At 38.6% G+C, this 19,163-nt stretch overlaps 1 protein-coding gene across 5 annotated transcripts in view; it reads left to right on the forward strand.

Annotated features, from left to right (window-relative positions):
• Positions 1-19,163, forward strand: part of RABGAP1L (RAB GTPase activating protein 1-like) — a 400,947-nt gene that overhangs the window by 328,118 nt on the left and 53,666 nt on the right. The window contains exons 1-2 of one of the 5 annotated variants that reach the window (XM_014540907.1): positions 2,578-2,809; positions 3,952-4,679. The exons of the other annotated variants lie outside the window; for them this stretch is intronic. Of the exons in view, the coding sequence (XP_014396393.1) occupies positions 4,569-4,679 (111 nt within the window). The 5' untranslated portion in view covers positions 2,578-2,809; positions 3,952-4,568. Of the gene's footprint in view, positions 1-2,577; positions 2,810-3,951; positions 4,680-19,163 lie in introns of those variants that run through there. 5 annotated transcript variants of the gene reach the window in all.

A 19,163-nucleotide genomic window follows, 5' to 3' on the forward strand; every position in this document is an offset into this window, starting at 1 on the left:
TTTTATGGGTGATCTCAGGGAGGATCTCAATGGAATATTCATCTGGTTTCCAGGTGTGCCCTTTAGTATGCTGACTCTTCAAAATGAGCATATGGGTTCAGGATCATGGTCTCTACTGCTTAATTGGTGCTAGGGTAGGGAGTCATTGGTCATTGCATCTGGTCCTGAAGCCAGACATGGCATAGCTTCATCTGGTTTTGCTGCTTTTCTGGGCCTGAGCTGAAACACAACTGAGGCATATATGTTATCTCTATTGACCAAATCTCTGTCTCTGTAGTTAACAGACCCCTAAAATTACTTGATGCTGATCACAACTTCATTGTCCCAAGGGCTTAATGCTTAAGGGAATGGTAGTGTAAGAGAAAAGGAGGCAGGTGAGTCAGGGTGCTGGATGAGGCCAGTTTGAATCAGCCATATGTCTCAGTTTCCCCATTCCACTTGCCAAGGAATTCTCCTGGCTTCTTACTGTCCTGCCTCAGTTAGACAAGGGCCACTCGGGAAGAATGAGCAGTCTCTACAGGGCTCCACCTGTCCCTGTGGGGGACGCAGAAGACTTTTCTGCCCTCTAGACCATATTTCTGTCGTGGCAGCTTTGTCTTCTTTTCCTTCTCATCCTGATTTTATGGTTGTTTTGATGTGAATGTTCAACAAATAGAACCTGAGGCATGGGAAAAGGTCCTTTACAGCCACTCTTGCGAGGTGAGATCATTTTTTAATTTGCGTTGTTGTTTTTTAATGTATTTGCTGCTTTGACTGGTGGATAACAAAATACTGCTTTGAAACTGCTTTGCTTTGCTGCATTTGGGGAGACAAAATATAGAAAAATATGCACATCTTATTCAAGTTTTTCTTGTTTTGGTTGTTTCCAAATCTGACACTTGAGGATAAATAGGTTTTCTCTGAAGGCCAGAGGTGGTTTATCAGACTCATACTCATCCAGTATGACCCAGGTATGGTTCTGTTAAAAATAATCCTAGAAAAATGATGGTTGGAACAAAATCAGCTACCTGAGTAAACTCTTTCCATGTGAAAATCTTAAAACAGCACTTCAAAACCACTAGAGATTTCCTTCGTTAAAATTTTAACTTGATGAGATCCATAGGCTTTTGAGAATTATTTCATAGCTGGTTTGGCCTCTGAATAGAAAGACTGTAAAGATTAACTAATAAAAAGTGTAACAACTGCAATTGAGTCCTCTTTTATAGGGAAAAGAGTACTATTAGAAAATCTAAATGAGGGTACAAAGTAGATTGCATTTGTTGAGACATATTATAGCATCTCTGGGGAGTTTCTTTTAACATCTTGGAATAGTGTTACCCTTTGATTTTATTCTGATAGAGACTGAAAAGGTATTTCCACCTTCAGATTGCCTAAGAAGCCTATTTAGTGGAGGGAAATTGGGCACATTGCTCTTGCCTCTTTCTGAGCTGGGCGAAAACCTCTGATCTCTTCCATGCCTCTCATTTGCATGACCACGGGGAAACTGAAACCAAGGGAGGTTAAATGACTTGCCCTGGGACAGACAGCGAGCTAGTCCTGCTTGAACTGGGGACCATATATTGGTTAGCACGGATGCCAGTGTTGTCTGCTGCTCCTTTGATATACAATCCTCTCCAGGTAAATTTTAGCAGCAAATGGTGTTGTGGGCACTGCACCCTGGATCTCAGGTAACTCACCCCCCCCCCCCGCCATTTTTAGTGGAGTCACTTGGTGTGAAGTAGATGACTGCAGACTGCAGAAACAACAGGGGAGATCAATGGGCCAAAGTTCTCCCGGGAAAAGGCAAAAGAGTAACAAAAGTGTCTTGCCAGGGAGCTTGGGACTGTGTGTAAACATGACTATATGAAGACCACTGAAGTTTGGGAGGGGATTGTAGCTGGTATTTCTGAGACTGCAGAAATGTTTTTAGGAAAGGGAAAATCCAGTACAAAGACAGTTTTTAAAATAGATCATCAGTTTTCAGAAGGTATGCTTTTTGTGGGGACCACATATACATTTCATTGCATAAGAATGGAATCATTTGAATTTTCCTTTGCATACTCTGAAAGTGAAGTATGGAGGAACAATAAAGAATGCAAATCAAACTTAGAAAGTCCTTGCTCTAGAAAATGTATGCACTGTGGCTGTGATGGAGGACCTCTTGGATTTAGGAATGAAATGCTCTTAATCTAGTCCTGTGTTTAATTAAAAAAATCTTTTTACCTTTTGAAAAATGCCTAATTATTTACCTAAAAACCTTGTGGAATTCTAAAAGGACTGAATTATTTGTAGTTGTTAGTTTCTGTTTGTTTATGTAATTTAAAAACTACCTTTACAAAACCTTTGATTATGTTTTTAAAAATGTTTTGCACTCTTATAGCCCTGATTCCTTCAGTGTCTTACGCTTAATACACCACACCTAGACTATTTGATATTGTTTTCCTGGCCCTTTTTTTTCTTGGATTATGAGTGCTCCTCTTAAACAGGATCACCTACTGTTACACTAATGCGCTCTCCAGGGCACATTGACAATTGCTTAGGTGAGGTTATAATTCTTGTTTGCCCCTGGGCAGTTGCCAGCAGGGAGTAGGGCATTGTGGGAAGTAGTTTCTTTACCTTCGACAACAGGTGTCTTTGTCAGTGCACCTTATTCAGATACCAGTGTGGAAGCACTGAGTCACTGTAGCAAAGAAAAGTAGGAGAGCAAAAGGGATTGATTGCTTTCCCATCTGGAAAATGGTCTGCAAGATAATGGGAAATCTTCTGATGCACGAAGAGGTTTGCAGAATTTTTTAACGTGCTTCTGAAAAGATAAAAAGGAATTCAAAAGGTATGAGCTGCCGGGATGCCTTAGAACACCTTGTCTCCTGACTATCATTTAATTTTTGCCTGGTTAGTCAGCGTTAAGATAAATGTGCTGGAAAGATTTTTAACGAAAATAATGCTTAAAAGACAAAGCTGCATTGTAGGGAAAAATAGGAAGTAAAAATGCTTTACTGGTTCCAACTAGCGTCAAACGCAGTTGGAAGTTGTTTTAATCTTGGGGATTTATGTAAAGTATTGCATTTTCTGTTTAAATAAGCCTATTAGACTTGCTTCTGTTTCCTAGCAATAGGTTGCTTCCCACACCCCTTTCACTGGTGTGTATTTAATCTCGAGTGCTATAGCAGTTGCAATACTCTCCTAATCACATTTACATGGAACACGTACTACTGAAGTGATCATGCTAATCTAGGTGAAGATACTTCAGAAAAACTGGAGAAATAGATATTATAAATTTCATTCTAAGTTTTGTTTTCTGAAAAGCAAATAAACTTACACAACATAACACTGCTATCAGTAATTAGGACAAAAAATTGCAACCAGTGTTTGTATTTGATTGTAGACAAGCATTGCCAAATTGATTTCTAAATCTAGCAAATAATGTTTCTCATTGCACTGCAGTGTCATAATCTGTAAACAGCAGAGAAGATAATAGCTTAATTATAAATATTGGAAAAATTTGGAGGAGCTTTGTCCTCCCCCTTTATTTACTTAATGCTTTTTCCATGGAATTAGCATACATTATACTTCCTGGTAATTTAGGCAGCCTTGTAATGATAGTCATGGGCAGCTTTCGGATTTTCATCTGGGCACATTGAGGTTCATTAACAGTTGCCAACTGTACTTAAATACACTTCAGGTGGCGAAGGCACCAACAGTTCTGGCTATCTGCTGATTTGGATAATTAAGAGAAAGCTCTGAGCTTAAACATAAAAGATGAAGAGAACTCTTTCTTGTAGGAGAAAAGCAGTCAGTTTAGAAATGAGACCCTTGTGCTACTTTCTGAATAACAACAGAAAACAGTTCTCCAAATCAAGAATTCTGTTTAAAATGTTTGTGTTGTTATTGCGGTAGAAGGGAGTATGATTATTAATTGATATTGCGGTCCCTGTTTCATTTTTATGTTTTGGTACTTTTTTTTTTTAACAGAATACTCAGAGGGGAAAAGGGATCTCTTTTTTTTTTCATACTTAAGGAGATAATTTTTAACTACACCAAGAATGCTAGACATTCTGAAACACTAAAGGTCACCATCTATTTATTTTCTATAAATGTGAAGAAATAAGCAGGAAGAAAATCCTCTTCTCCTCCAAGAAGAAGAATCTTGACATAAATAACACCGAAGAAGATAAACTTTTAAAAAGTTCTAATTACCAAGAACATATTTTAAATCCATTTAAAAAAATTTTTCTTTAAGGATATTTTCAGTTAGGAAACACCTTAATTTCTCTTTTTTGAAGTTTAAAGAAGATTTCTGAAAAGTGAATTTTTCTGCGTCTGTGTCAAGAATGCAGAAGGTGTTTACCGCGTATACTTCCTCCGTAGATAAGAGACCTCCCTTGGTTTGCTGCTGGGGGTGAATTGCTAGACAAGCCTGTGAGAGCAGCTGCTGTTTTTCCCCCTTTTATTCCTTCTGGGCTTTTGACACCACCCCCTGCAACTCAGGTGGGTGTGTGCATTGGCACTGAGCTGCGGTAGGATTTTTCCTTGGACAGCGTGGTCTGGAGTTGAGCAGCAGCTGCTGCCTGGAAAGGTCAGCTGGCAAGATGATGGAAGAAATCTCCATTATGGTAGCCTATGACGCCCACGTTTTCAGCCAGCTGCACGATGAAGACTTCCTCACTAGTCTGGTGGCCATCAGCAAGCCCCGGTCTATGGTAGGTGGTGCCTCGCACGCTGCTCTGGGGCCGGTTTTTTCTTTTCTGATATGATAGTTATACTCCTACAGCAATTGGGGCATAGCTTCCTGGGGATCAAAATTAAAGTATTGCTCTTGGCTTTGTGTTACAGGCCACAGCAAGGGCTACAGGTTTTCAAAGATTTATTTACGTAACTAAGCACTGTTATACCTTACAGTACATTTCAAGTGTCTGAGGAGTAAAACTTAGGTTAATGCTTTTATACTTAGTGAGGTTGATACTGTCACTTTGCCCCACATATATTTGCCTTCTATGAATGCATACGATTATTAGAGCTAACTTCATTTGCACACAAATAATTCAGACTTTTTGAAGTGGAACATTTTTACCATGAGCCATAACATTGACATTGAGAATTGAACTAGTATTTAAAAATCAAATAACTTTCAGAATCTTTACAGTATTACTAAGAACTATTATGAAAATGACGTCTAGTATAATCTTAGATTGGACATAATATTCTGTTGTTGTTTTTACCGTTCTCCAAGGGTCTTATTAGTGTGTCTGTCCCGGCAGAATAGAAAAATGAAGTTTTTGCAAATGTTTGTTGTTTCTTCTCTGTAGATACCATTCTTATAATGGCTACTGAGTTTAAGATATCAGTGATCCATACCGTTTAAACAAGCTTTCTTTACTATTGTCATAACTTCTTATTCATTTTTTAATGGTTCTCTTCACAAAAATAGTACTCTTCTGAAAGAGTATAGTACTCTTCTGAAAGAGTATAGTATATCGTAACAGTTATCTTACTAGTTTGAAATCCTGACTTTCTATTTTAAGGCATATGAACATTAAACATATAATATGGCAATTTCTTCAAACAATAAATTGCAATGAAAAATTAAAGGGGACACTCATAGATTGATTTTAAAAGACTTAAGGGTTATATCAACTAGATGCAGTTACTGACCTTGTTTAGATGCTGATTTGAACTATAATAAACATCTATAATGTAATTGGGGAAAATTTGGCTACTAATTAGCTATTTAGTGATATTAAGAAAATTTTTTTTGGTGCAATAATTATATGATTATGTTAAAAATGTGGATAAAACTAGGTGACTGTGTTGATAATTGTTGAAACTGGGAGATGAATACATGGGGATTCTCTATACTTTTCACTTTCATAGGTATTTTATAGATGGGGTTTAAAAGAATCAGCTGGCCAAAAATAATAGCAAAACAAATACAAAACCATGATATACTTCTGAAAGTGTTCATGTATAGAAACATCTAGCCTACTTTGCATTCTTTTTTTAAAAATATATTTGTATTGATTCCAGAGAGGAAGGAAGGGGGAGAGAGAGATAGAAATATCAATGATGAGGGAGAATCATTGATCGGCTGCCTCCTGCACGCCCCCCATTGGGGATTGAGCCTGCAACCCAGGCATGTGCCCTTGACCAGAATCAAACCTGGGACCCTTCAGTCCGCAGGCCGATGCTCTATCCACTGAGCCAAACCGGCTAGGGCTACTTTGCATTCTTTTCCTATTTAAGATACATAATCTATTTTATAATTATATGCAATATATGGAGATTGTTACCAACAACCACAATAGAAATACCAAGTCAGGATAGGGGAGTCCATGGTTGTGGATAATCTTTAAAACTTCATTTTGTCCATTGATTTCACAATATTCCGCCATTAATACTTATCCAAAGAATTCAGAATTCTATTTTATGTTGTTCTGATGGTCTTGTCAAGATGCTTTTATGGGGTCTGAGGTGAGTCTTCAAAAACTTGTAGGAATTTTCCAGGCCAAAGGGGAGATGAAATGAAAACAGGGAGAGGTAAAGTGACACAGTGGAGAGGACTGAAGAGGCTGAAGAGCTAGAAAGTGACTGAGTTACAGGGAGCATCCTGTGCTGAATTAAGTATAGGACCTTGTGTGGTGTGTGTGCACACATGCCTGCAGGAGACAGGAAGAGAGAGAAAATGAATGAATGAATTAATATTAATGTGTTTACCGGGAAACACTCTTCCATTTGTAGGTGATATGAATATTATATATATATCAACTTAAGCTCCCCAAAGGGGACTCCTACTCCTACTCCTAAACCTGGAGCTTATTTGATATGAAATTCAGCCACTAATATGGAATGCCTCAGAGGCATGTTACGCACACAAAATATTCCCCTATATACCAAACCTTTAAATAATCTAGATGTTGGGATGTTGAATTTAAGAAGACAGTTAATTTTTTTAATCAGATTTGAAATTTAAAAGAGTTGATGCGTATGGCCTTTTGGAGGTGATACTTGGTTTGGGTTCATTGGGAAAGATATTACTAAAATTATGCTAAGATAAAATATTTATCATTTGCCTTTGATTTCATGTTGAATTTCTTTTTGCTTTGAGATGAACCCTTTAAATTGTATGAAAAAGATAAATATTCATATTTTCTAGAGTATAAAATAAAGTTCTTCTCTTTCTGACTTATTACTGCATTGTGAAGCAAATGACATTCTTGCTAACATTCAATCCTCTGGGTTTAGGTTGACTATCACAAAGAAGTTTTAGAGCTATTTAGAAGTTTATGTAGTACAGGATTAAATATCTTTCTGTATTTGCACTTTATTTCATAATGTGAGATATCTTGATTCCTTAAATGGTAAAAAATCCCATTAGGTATAGTGGTTTCGGTGTGGAAACTGAATCTTTTCTTGTTCTTAAATAGCCCTGTGGCTTTCTGACATTTTTGATGGAGACTCATAGTAAAAAGTACATTTCAAGTCATTATACACACAAGACTAAAAGAAAATTTGAAAAAATAATACTTTCTGGATTTTGGGGAGGAGACCAAGATGGCGGCATAGGTAAACACCTTGCTGCATGTGATGTATTGAGGTTCTTTTCTGTTGTATTTAATTGTTTAAAGGCTAGTTATGAGCCACTAAATTGATTTGAGAAATATCTTGATCCACACTTTTAAAAAATGTGGCTATATCCTATTGATTCTTTAAAAATGAATGACAGTGCAAGAAATTCACAGTTCCCTTTATGCAGGTCCCTGTAGACAAGTCACAGATAAGTAAAAGGATAAGGAAGCCAAGCAGAACTTATCTCGTCTTCCAGATCATGCACACTCACACAACATGAGAAATTGCCCAGACCAGTATTGTATTTACTAAGATAAACTAAACTACACTCACCACTAGCAGAACTTAAGAGCTTTAGCATTTCAGCACGAATAAGTTGGTATGTAAGAGGAAAATCCAGTATAGTCAGAATGACTCCGAGGACATGTAGAAAGGTGCCTGATTGGACAGTATTCCTGCCTCCCCTTAAATCCAACAGATTGCTTTTCTTTGGTTGTTCACTAGCTGAAATTATCTGGCTTGCATTTTGAGACAAAATTGTGGTGTCCTCCCCCCATCCTTCCCTCCCCACCACTATTCTCCATTCTCACCTCCTCCACCCCCATCCTCCCTGCACCACAAGGACCTTTAAATGCAGCCAGAACTCTCACACAGGAGTAATAATATAGCTAAAGGAGAGAGTCCCTGAAGTTTTCCTTCTGACTGTCTCTGTGTGGAATGGCCAGCATTCTTCTCTATCACCTCCACCATTTCCAGTTATTTTCATACCTGACAGTATAAATAAAGGAAGATCATACCCGTTACGTTTATTATGCATTCCAAAGGAAACTTTGAATATGTATTTAAATTCAAAATGTATGATTTAATGTTAGAACAGTGAACAAGCATACTTGGTCAAGCTCTAATATTTCAGATTAAATGTTACTTTATATTCTGAATTAACTTTTTCATCACTAAGGTGGTTAGGAAGGGAACATTGCTTTCTCATGTATATTAGTAGAGGCCAATATGTAATATTACAAACACTTCAGGGTTATTACAATGTTCTGTCAAGTAAGAGAGAGAAGCAAAATAAATATTTATGGGAGTGATGTTTGCTATCAGGATAGAATGAAGTATAGAGTAATTACTGCTGATTGAACACTGTGGGAGAAGTCTTCAAAAGGTGGTGATAGAAGCATGTAAGTGAGGTTTTGGTTGTTTTTTTGTTTTGTTTTTGTTTTCACTATATTCCCCACTGAGTCTTGGCTGCTACAGTCAGACAGACACAAAGTGCAAGGACCTTTTTCTTGCATCTGCACTGGAACCTTAGCATGTAAGTGAGGCTCTGAAGGCTGCCCAGGTGCTTGATGCCCGTAGAAGGGAGTAGGTCCTTTCTGAGCAGGGGGAACAGCTTGTGCAAAGGCTGAGAGGTTACTATTTGGGGGGCTTTAACGTTACACAGTCCTCAGTTCACGTTTTACATCTGCGACTTCCTGGTAAATTACTTAATTCCTCTAAGTTCACTTTCCTCATCTGAAAAGTGAGGGACATAGAATTAACTTGCTGGATTACTAAGGATTCAGTGAGTCACATATAAATAGCACAGAGAAAGAGTTTACTAATTGTCTCCCCTTCTGACAAGGGAAGGGCTATTCAAACTGTTTGGGCAAGGCCTAAAGGAAGGAGTGGGCTGAGTAGATCAGGCACCATAGGGATGGAAGAGGAGGGGGGTGGATAAAGGAGAACATGGACTAGCTGGGTTACCCTGGCATATTGCTGTAATTAGGCAATCACTATCAGGATATCAGTCCTACAGGAAACTGGAAGCCTTCTGCCCTGAAGATGGTATAATGGGTCTTAGGTTGAGGCTGAGGGTGGTGGGAAGGCAATGTATCAGTAGGAGGGATTTATATGGGCCAAACTATCAGCTGAGTAGATGTATCCATTACTGCAGCGATAATCTGACAGTGATAGACAGACAGCAGCCACATTGCCCATGGAAAAAAATTTAAAGGGCATTACCACAATGCAGGAGGAAAGAGTTGACAAGTATCTAGATGTAGGCCCTTGACAATGGCAGTGTGAGTTAAGAAATTAGTCCACACATGCTGGTTCTGTTGGTGGATACATACAGTAGTATTACTTAGGAATAAGCAACCGCTGATCTACATGAGGAGAAAATGATGGAGAAGTTGAAACTTACTGTAAGCTTCCCACCCTATAAAATTGGAAAGATTGTTGTTGTGCCAACTTGAACTGGAAAGTTGGATATCAAGAATGGAATGGAGAAAAGATGGCCCATTCTGGCTTTACCATGTTCCACATCTAGAAATGTTTCCTCAGTGTCCCTGTAAGATACTTGGTGTTCAGTGGTTAGAACACTGTCCCTTAACAAAAGCTGTTTATCCAGACTAACATATCTAGACAGCATTGGTAACTGACAGATACCAAAATAGCAGCACTGTGCCAGTAAAGGAAGGGAGGTGAGGGTTGAGCGTTGTGAAATTTCTTCCTCCTTATTGAGTTGGTACATGGATTTCACTTAGCATGTCAAATTAAAAAATAAATCCAGAGCAATTCCATGTGCCAGAGATGAGAACAGTGAAATCAATACGGTTACTTCTTCACTGGATATACATTTTAAATATTGATTAGAAGAAAACATTATAAAACCAATTAAGATTCATTCATATTTTAAAAAATGTTATCTGGACAGTTTTATTCTCATTGTTATTTAGCATGTGCATATTTGGCAGTATTTAATAAATTTCAGTTTAGTACAAGGATCCAACTCTCCCCTCACTTAGGTTATCAGTTCTGATATGAGTTAAGGTTCTTACTGTGTAAGTACTAAAATCTTGAGCTATCTTAAACTAGAAAGACAGTTTATGATATGGACACGAAGGTGTGTCCCTTTAAACGCAAGGGCAGGAGTTCAGCTAGGCAGCAGAGCTGGCTGTTACTGGCCAGCATCCAACAGGTCTCTTGCCATCTAATTAACTTCTCACTTTGGGTCTCTTATTTATCTTCCATTCCCCGAGTTCGCTGCTTCTTCATTCCCAGGGCAGAATATGGATGACGTACAGCATTCAGAGTTTCAGCTCTGTCTTCTGCAGAGCGATAGTTTGCTGCCTCTGAATCACAACTCAGATTCCTTGGAGAGAGTCTGACTGTGCATGTTAGGTGAGGAGACATGGTGTCGAGTGGAGCAATGATGAGCACAGACTCTGAAGCCAGACTGGGTCAAATCCCACCTTGCCATCCTCTAGCTCTAGCTCACTGACTTTCTAAGCTTCATTTCTCTCGTCTGTAAAATTGGAATTATGTTAGATAGATGCACCTTATAGGATTGTGAGACTTAATCATCCTATATAATAAAAGTCTAATATGCAAATCGACCAAACGGTGGAATGACTGGTCGCTATGATGCTCACTGACCACCAGGGAGCAGATGCTCAATGCTGGAGCTGCCGCTGGTGGTCAGTGCACTCCCACGGGGAGCATTGCTCCGCCAGAAGCCAGGCTTATGGCTGGCAAAGTGCAGCAGCAGTAGTGGGAGTCTCTCCTGCCTCCGTTGCAGTGCTAAGGATGTCTGGCTGCTGGCTGTCAGTTGGACATCCCCCGAGGGCCCCTGGACTACTATAGGGCACAGGCTGGGCTGAGAGACCCTCCCCTGAGTGCACGAATTTCGTGCACTGGGCCTCTAGTTAATACATATAAAGCACTTAAGACTACCTAGCACATAGTAAGAGGCACATGTATATTTGTTGATATTATTCCACACTGATTCTTCCTTTAAAAAATCTTAAAATAAAAGGTTAACTTTGAGTAAGACTTTATAAGTAATTCACTATTCAGAAATTATGTAGGTTGTTTTGCTAATAAATATGAAATCATTAAACTAGCTTCTATGACAATAATTAGAACTTTTTTACGTTTAATCCTGTTTCAGATATTGAAAAATAATGTTTCTATAATTGATGCTGGTGGTGAGATTGATTTGTAAATTAATTCAAAATATCTGTTTTATGAAAGATTTTATAGGAACAGTTGACATGAAACATATAATACATTAAATTTTTATTTTTCTGCTTCATAAAATCATAGCTTGTTCGCCATGGTTGAAAAAATCTTATTCTAGTTTTTGTTTTGTTTTATTTTATGCCCATGTTCGTATTCAATTTAATAATCAATCAAAAATACTCTGCCTCTGGGTGCTATGGTATCATTTTGGCCCTGGGAATCCAGGTGTGGACAAGAAAGACATATTAATTCTGAATCTTATACTATTTAGAGGAGAGGTAAGATACAAATATTCTAATGATATCACTTATCTACTAGTGCTCGGTATTATGCAGAGACTTAAAATGGACTGATGTCATCAAAAGTGATTAATTGAAGGCTCTATGTTGGATAGTCAGTGAGGACCTCACTGGTGTCATTTAAGATCTGAATGATATCCAAGAGAAAATCAAGAAAAAGAATAGCTCAGGCAGAGGAAACCTCTGAGAGAAAGGCCCCAGAGTGGTTACGAGCTTGATATTTAACAGAACAGTGTGGTTGGAACACCAGGAGTCAGGTGCCAACAGTGGTAAGACATGAGGCTGGAGAAGTTAGCCGCTGACTGTGATGGAGGGCTCTGTAAGTCAGCAGAAGGCATTTAGATTTTATTCCTTACATGATGTCCTTGTATTTTAAAAATCTAATGAATCAGATTTTAGGCTTGGTTAACAGAAATTTCAAATGATTAGGTTTCCAAAGAAGGCAGTAGTAGTACATTAAAAACTCACCACAGTGCTCAAGCTCAATATGAAATCAAATTGTAGCATTCGGACTCAATACTAGGATTACAAGTTGGCTTATAAACAGGATTCACAACAAAAATAACACTAGCTCTGATTATTTTAATGCCTCTCTGCTGGTTCAGGACATGAAGCATAAAAAATACTACATACTAACTAACTTAAACACTTATTTTAACTTAAAACATAAATGCATATTTATTATCAACTTTATTATAGGGCTCCTAACGCTTTTTCTTTGATTAGGAATTCTGACATACATAATGCTTTCCAAGTTCAGTTACCTTAAGAGGGGCAATAAATTAATAAACTTATAAAGAGTATTATTAACTCTAGTCACCGTGCTGTACATTTCACCCCCTGGACTTATTTATAACTGCAAATTTGTACCTGTTGACCCCCTTCACCCATTTTCACCATTCATTCTAATGAACGAATAAAGGAATGAAGGAGGGGAGTGTGGGAAATGAAGATATTTTCATAGAGATGTGAACACTTTGTTTTAGCATTTTGATTTTTAAACTTTTACAGTTTTACCCTTTGAGTAAGTAGTATATTCACAGGGTTTCAAAGTTTCAGCAAATATAAAATGCTATCCCCTCAAAAATAGTGTTCCATTCATGTTCTGCTCTTTGCTTTTCTCACTTGACAATATGTGTTGGAGATTTTCTGTGTCAGTGCATCAAAGCTTCCTTATTCATTTGACAGCTGCATAGTATTTCTCTATGGACTTCTATAATGTGTTTAGCTAATTCCCAATATATGGGTATGTAGGGTTCTTCCCAATATTTTGCTGCTGCAAATCTTGTGCACCTCATCATTTCAGAAATGCGTGTGAGTGTACCTGTAGGTTAATTTCCTCAGAGTGGAATTGCTGGATTGAAGGGGATGTGCATGTGTGATTTTGATAGGTAGAGCCAACTTAAAGGATGCATTATTTTACCCACCAGCAGTGTATGTCTGTGCCCATTCAAAGGTGGAAGAGTTGAGTAGAATTCTCATGGGAAAGAAGAAAAGAAGGGAAATTTTCAGGTGGTCAGGTGGAGGGAAAGTTCCAGATCAAAAGAATAGCACTTTCAGGGACACAGGGGTGAGAGAGGTAGCAGGTCTGCCTGGCAAGAATGTGGGAGGAAATATACCAGCAGCTGGTGAGAGGAGAGGTTGGGTCATGGAAGGTTTGGTATGTAATACGAAGGAACTGATGCTTTTAATTCTATAGATGAAGGGTTGAGTAGGGAAATGATGTAATAAAGTTGATGAATACATATTACAGAAGAAATAGCTGTGTCTATCTATTTACTTAAAGTGAAACTGGCCAAATGGGTCTATTTCCTAAAGATCTTGTAACTTAAAGGGTGTTTTTCTCATTAATGACAAATAATGATGATGGAAAATTTGGAAAATACATGTAAATAAAAACTAAAACACAGAAATTGCTCATAATTTTACCACTCAGATTCTATCCAAATAACTCCTGTTATCCGTAAAACAATAAATAATACGTATTAGTTTAGGTAATAAGTGGTTTACAAAGATGGAATAAACTCCTTGTTAAGGTGTATTAGTTTAGCTAATAAGAAGTGGTTTACAAAGATGGAATAAACTCCTTGTTAAGGGATTCTTATGCTTTCATCCAGGAAAAAAGAAAAGAGAAACTAGTACATATTCCTGCATAAGTCACAGCATACAGCATAATTGTTAATGTAGGGATATACAATGAAGGCCTTTTCTTGAACATATGGGTGTCTCAAGACATAAAGAATCATTTCACTTTTTATTTTTGTTGAAGACTTTATTACAAACCTTTCAGATGCTCTGTGTGATGTTTCACTGCCAGGTACGGCTCTAGTCAGTATCCCCACAACTAGCAGCCATACAGATGTCTTAAGGATGCTAAGTTTCAGAGAGCTGTGCTCCACTGTCCCTACTCAGAAGTCCTCCTGGGAACAGTCCTAATGTTAGGAATAGCCAGCTCATTTATAGGTGTGTTTTTAACAGTTTGTGGCAGATCCTTTGCAGGCTGTTCTTCGGGTATAGGGTTTGAAAAATATCTCCAAATCACTAATGCCCTGTTTGAATGCATGTATCCTACCATCTCACAAGTGCATTAAAGATATCTTAGTAATTTCCCCTCCTTAATTACACCCCAAGAATTATAAGTGGGAGGAGAGGAAGGTCCCAAGTGCATTTACTGAGCCATCTATTAAAATACTCCAAGTGGATAGATCGTGACAATCATTACGATGATTTAGGATTCTGCATATTCGAGGTGGTGCTAAAACCGTGCATGTGATAAATACTGGAATCAGCAAAATTTCTCTTAATTAAAATATGACCTTTGATTAGAAGGCCAAACGCTCTGCAGTGCCCTCCAACCTAACAGTCTCACTTAAGTTAATTTTATTCTTTCATGTAAAACAATCATTTTTATTGCTCCTGCCCGAGGGATGCAAATTACTTTCTCTCTTAGGTATTGGCCGAACAGCTTCATTTTTATTAAAGAAACAGGAATAATATCTTCCATTTAAAGTATTAATGCCATCTGTAAATGTGTAGTATAATTTGCCATCGACTTGAACTCTTCAAAGATTTGAAAAACAAGGTGTCACTTAGCACTCAAGACTGTTACACATTAAAGTTCTTCAGTCACCAGCCTTCTCACTGAGGATAAGAGAGGCTGGAATGGATTTGAATATATTTTTTTCTAAGTAAGAATGGCATGATTGAGCCGGCTGGGCTCACAAGTTCATTTTTCTCCTTAGAAGGACTTTAATCTATTATGTCAGGAAGTGAGCACTCTTTATAATCCTTGATGGAAGTGAATTTAGCACACTGTTTGGTGCTAGAGGTTGTTGAGACTGGCCCCAGGGGAGAGAAGAGGTCATTTGTTACATACTTGCCAGAGACAAGGATTTTCTCAACCCTTATCAGGTCAAAACTGGATAGCTTTTCTACCAAAAGTGTTCAGATAAGTAAATGGAATAACTGAATGAAAATTATTAATTTCTGTTAATTGGAAATAATAGAAATTGTTATATGTATTCTCTGTAGACCTGAGAGTAAAGTATTGAAAATATTTTAATGGCTAAACATATTTGAATTGATACTGGTATCCCACAATAAAACACTTTTCACCTCCCTTAATCTTCAAGGGGAAAAAGAAATAAAGACAATCTATATATATATAAAAGCCTGAGCGACCAGATGACCGGACGGTAGCTATGATGTGCACTGACCACCAGGGGGCAGATGCTCAATGCAGGAGCTGCTCCCTGGTGGTCAATGTGCTCCCACAGCAGTAGCGCTGCTCAGCTGACAGGCGCCAGGCTCCGGGCACATGGCTGAAGAGCGAGTGCAGCAGCTGTGGTGGCGTGAGCCTCTCCTGCAGACACACCCCTGTGCCCCTGAGCTGGGCAGTGGTGGTAGATGCAGCAGGCCATGATGAGCAGGAGTGGTGCTGTGCCCAGTCTGTGCTCGGGCTCCTCCCCGGCCGCCTGCCACTTCGCACACTACTTCGTGCTGTGGGGGATCGATGCAGAGAGTGACCTAGAGCCCCACGAGCTGGCGGGTAAGGCTGGGCTGCGATGGCATGGAGGTCCAGTGATCCCCACAGGCCAGGCCGAGGGACCCCACCAGTGCACGAATCTGTGCACGGGCCTCTAGTGTAAAATAAAAGTGCTGATTCCAGGATGAAATGAAGGCATTCAGCCTACTCAGTTTTTAACTATGTAGTTGTTTTTTGTATGTTGAACATATTTGAACATTATATAAAATCATAAATTCATGCTGAAAAATTTCACTCACCTGTGACCTACTAGTAGACCAACCCCGTAGGACTCAGCCTGCTTCTGGCCTCAGGAGCCTGCGCCCAGCTGTGGCAGAATAATGACTGATGACAGCTTGCTGGCATAGTCCTGACCCACCCTGGGCCAGGTGTCTCTGTGGCCCATCTCCTTGTGCAGGTTATCAGTCTTCTTCAGCTTTTAGAACTTTCCCATGTAACAGCAAAATGTACTTGCTTTGGTGTGTTTGGTACCCTACAAAGGGAAAGATTTAATTTCCTTTTTAAAAAAAATATTTTTATTTATTTCAGAGAGGAAGGGAGAGGGAAAGAGAGATAGAAACATCAAGGATGAGAGAGAATCATTGATCAGTTTACCTCCTGCATGCTCCCTACTGGGGATTAAGCCTGAAACTGGGGCATGTGCCCTGACCATGACCTCCTGGTTCATAGGTCAATGCTCAACCACTGAGCTATGCCAGCTGGGCTAATTTCCTTTTTTTGATTCAGCACTGACTTCATATTAGATTTGGAGCAAGAATAGGAAATGAAAAATCACAAATTGAGATGAAAGAGAAGTGACATAATAAGGAACACAAAGAGCAAGGTCCACAAATCCTACAGTGTTATAACCTGGCTTTCATCTTAATAGTATTAAAATAGATACATATTAAAAAGAATATATTATTTTAAAAATGCAATTTATTGAACACATTATTCTTTTTTAAACTCATTTACCCACAACTCTGTGAGGTAGATACATATGTTTAGGCTTATTTTACAGATGGTCAGGTTGAAGCACGGATTAAGTAACTAGCTCAAGGTCACACTACTGGAAAGTAATAGAGTCGGAATTTGAACACAGGCCCCCTGTCTGTAGGGCAGTGCTCTTCACCATTTTTTCAAATGCATAGCTTTGTGCTTTGTACTTACTCATTAGTTACCGAAGCCAGGATTCCTTTCATTATATGTCCCTTTGATTATCAGAATCCTGAACTTTTTTTTACACTTCGGCAGTTTCTGAGGAAGGTGATCTATAATTGGGATTTCCTTAATTTTTGAACCACGGCTCTTGAAGGAGAGCAATTGTCCTAATGATGATTGGCACTGTTATCAGATTCTTACTCACTTTGTTTCAGTTATTTGGGTATTAAGGTATACATGCTTCTCTAAATTTCCAAAGTTTCAGATTTGCCTTTGTGCCCTATACATGGACAGGGAGCCTGTTCTGTGGCAAGCATTCTTACAGTGACTAAGTAAACAAACAGTTCTGTCTGCTTTGAATTTCTCCCACTGTGGAGAAGGCACATGCCAACGAGAGCATTATTGTTTGAACGTAGGTCTGCCACCATCTGATTAGAATCTCGTTTTCAATTCATTTATTCAAGTATGTCTGTGAGAAAAGCTAAGAGTACTTATTGGTGTAATGGAGAAAAGCCTTAATAGTTCAGAGAGCAGAGGTTTAGAAGATCAGACACAGATACAGAGGTGGCTTATGTTAGAAGTTATCCTTGGACAGCTCCTTAAAGGAAAGACACTTAAGTATATAAAGGCAGTGTTTTTTTTTGTAGCATGCTTATCAAATTTATAGAGGACCTAACATATTGGTTGACAGAATTAGGGTCCAGAAAGATCTGGTTGGAACAGTGTGTTCATGAAACATAACAGGGCTTAAGGTAATATATGAGGCTCAAATTCAAAGGATTTGGTGTAATAGTCGCATGATAACAGTCTTTTAGTAGATATTTTAGCAATTATTAGCTAATTTAAGCCTTTGTGAAATTCATTATTTATGAAGTATGCACTTTGTGCCCAGTAATGTGTTCTCGATAAGACCACTGAAAAGAGAAGGGTGAATATGGTCCCTACTATCAGAGGGTTTACAATCTAGCAGGCATTGTCGATATTAAACAAATACTCACCAGAAAAATGGTATGGATTTTGTGAAAAGAGACATGGGGAGACCTAATGTCTAGATTAGGGCTCCTGGGTTTATGGGAACATATAGGGCGGACTGATCTAAGCTGGGATCAGGGAAGAGCTGAAAGCTGGGTAGGATTTAGTCAGGTGAAGAGAGTGAGGGCAAAGGGAAGAGGAGTAAGTATACGTTAAGTCTCAGAGGTGAGCAAAAGAAGAACTTAAAAAGGTTAAATAAATGGAGCATGGAGTGCAGGGTGCAGGAGCAGGGAAGGGCTTGAAATTAGCTGCAGAAGATGGCAGGAGCCAGGTCCTGAAGAGCCTTCATAGTTGCACTGAGAAAATTGGACTTTATGCAAAGGGTGATGGAAAGCTGTTTCAAAGGTTTTAAGCAGAGAGGACATTAATTTTATGGAGCTGTCAAAACATTAGGCTAGTGATTTAAAGTTGGCAATTCATTTGACCTTTCTAGTTCTAAATTTTCTCATTTTCCGAGGGAGACGTGGGTTATAGCCCTTTCAGATCGAAGATCTCTAATGTGATGAAGAATCCTGAAAGCTGCATTCTAGAAAGAAATAACAGCATTTTTCATGTTTTGCTCTGATTCTTTTCTGTTTTCTTTTTCCTTTCAGATTGGAATACAGATTTTATCATGAAGCATAGTATTAGTATTTTAGAGAAAGTACTTGAATGACTCATGATGCAATGTTCCTTTAAGTTACTTTGTCATCCTTAAGAAAATATAGATGTATTATGGACAGGTTTTTAAATGTCAAAGTGAATGAGAAGAAATCATAATCCTGGGAACCATGATACAAAACACTTGGAATTTAGCTGGTAAAACTGACCTGAAACCCTGTCTCAAGGGAACTAAATTAGTGCTTGCTGGGAGAGAAATATGAGGGTTAGCAATAGTCTTCAGCTTCCTGGAGGATGATTGTGTGGAAATTGGACTAGAGGCAGAACCATGGGTAATGGGTCTGGGGGGAAAAAAAAGCTAACAACTAAAACTTCTTACCAGAAAGTTAGTGAATTCCTTTGAACACCTGTATATGCTCCAGTAAATTCCTCCATATGTTTAAGCAGTGCGTATCACTTAGGGATATTACTGAGGCAATCTTTACCAAAATAATGCATTG

This window comes from Myotis brandtii, unplaced genomic scaffold (genome assembly GCF_000412655.1).
Source record: "Myotis brandtii unplaced genomic scaffold, ASM41265v1 scaffold250, whole genome shotgun sequence".
In the NCBI taxonomy this organism is placed as follows: domain Eukaryota; kingdom Metazoa; phylum Chordata; class Mammalia; order Chiroptera; family Vespertilionidae; genus Myotis; species Myotis brandtii.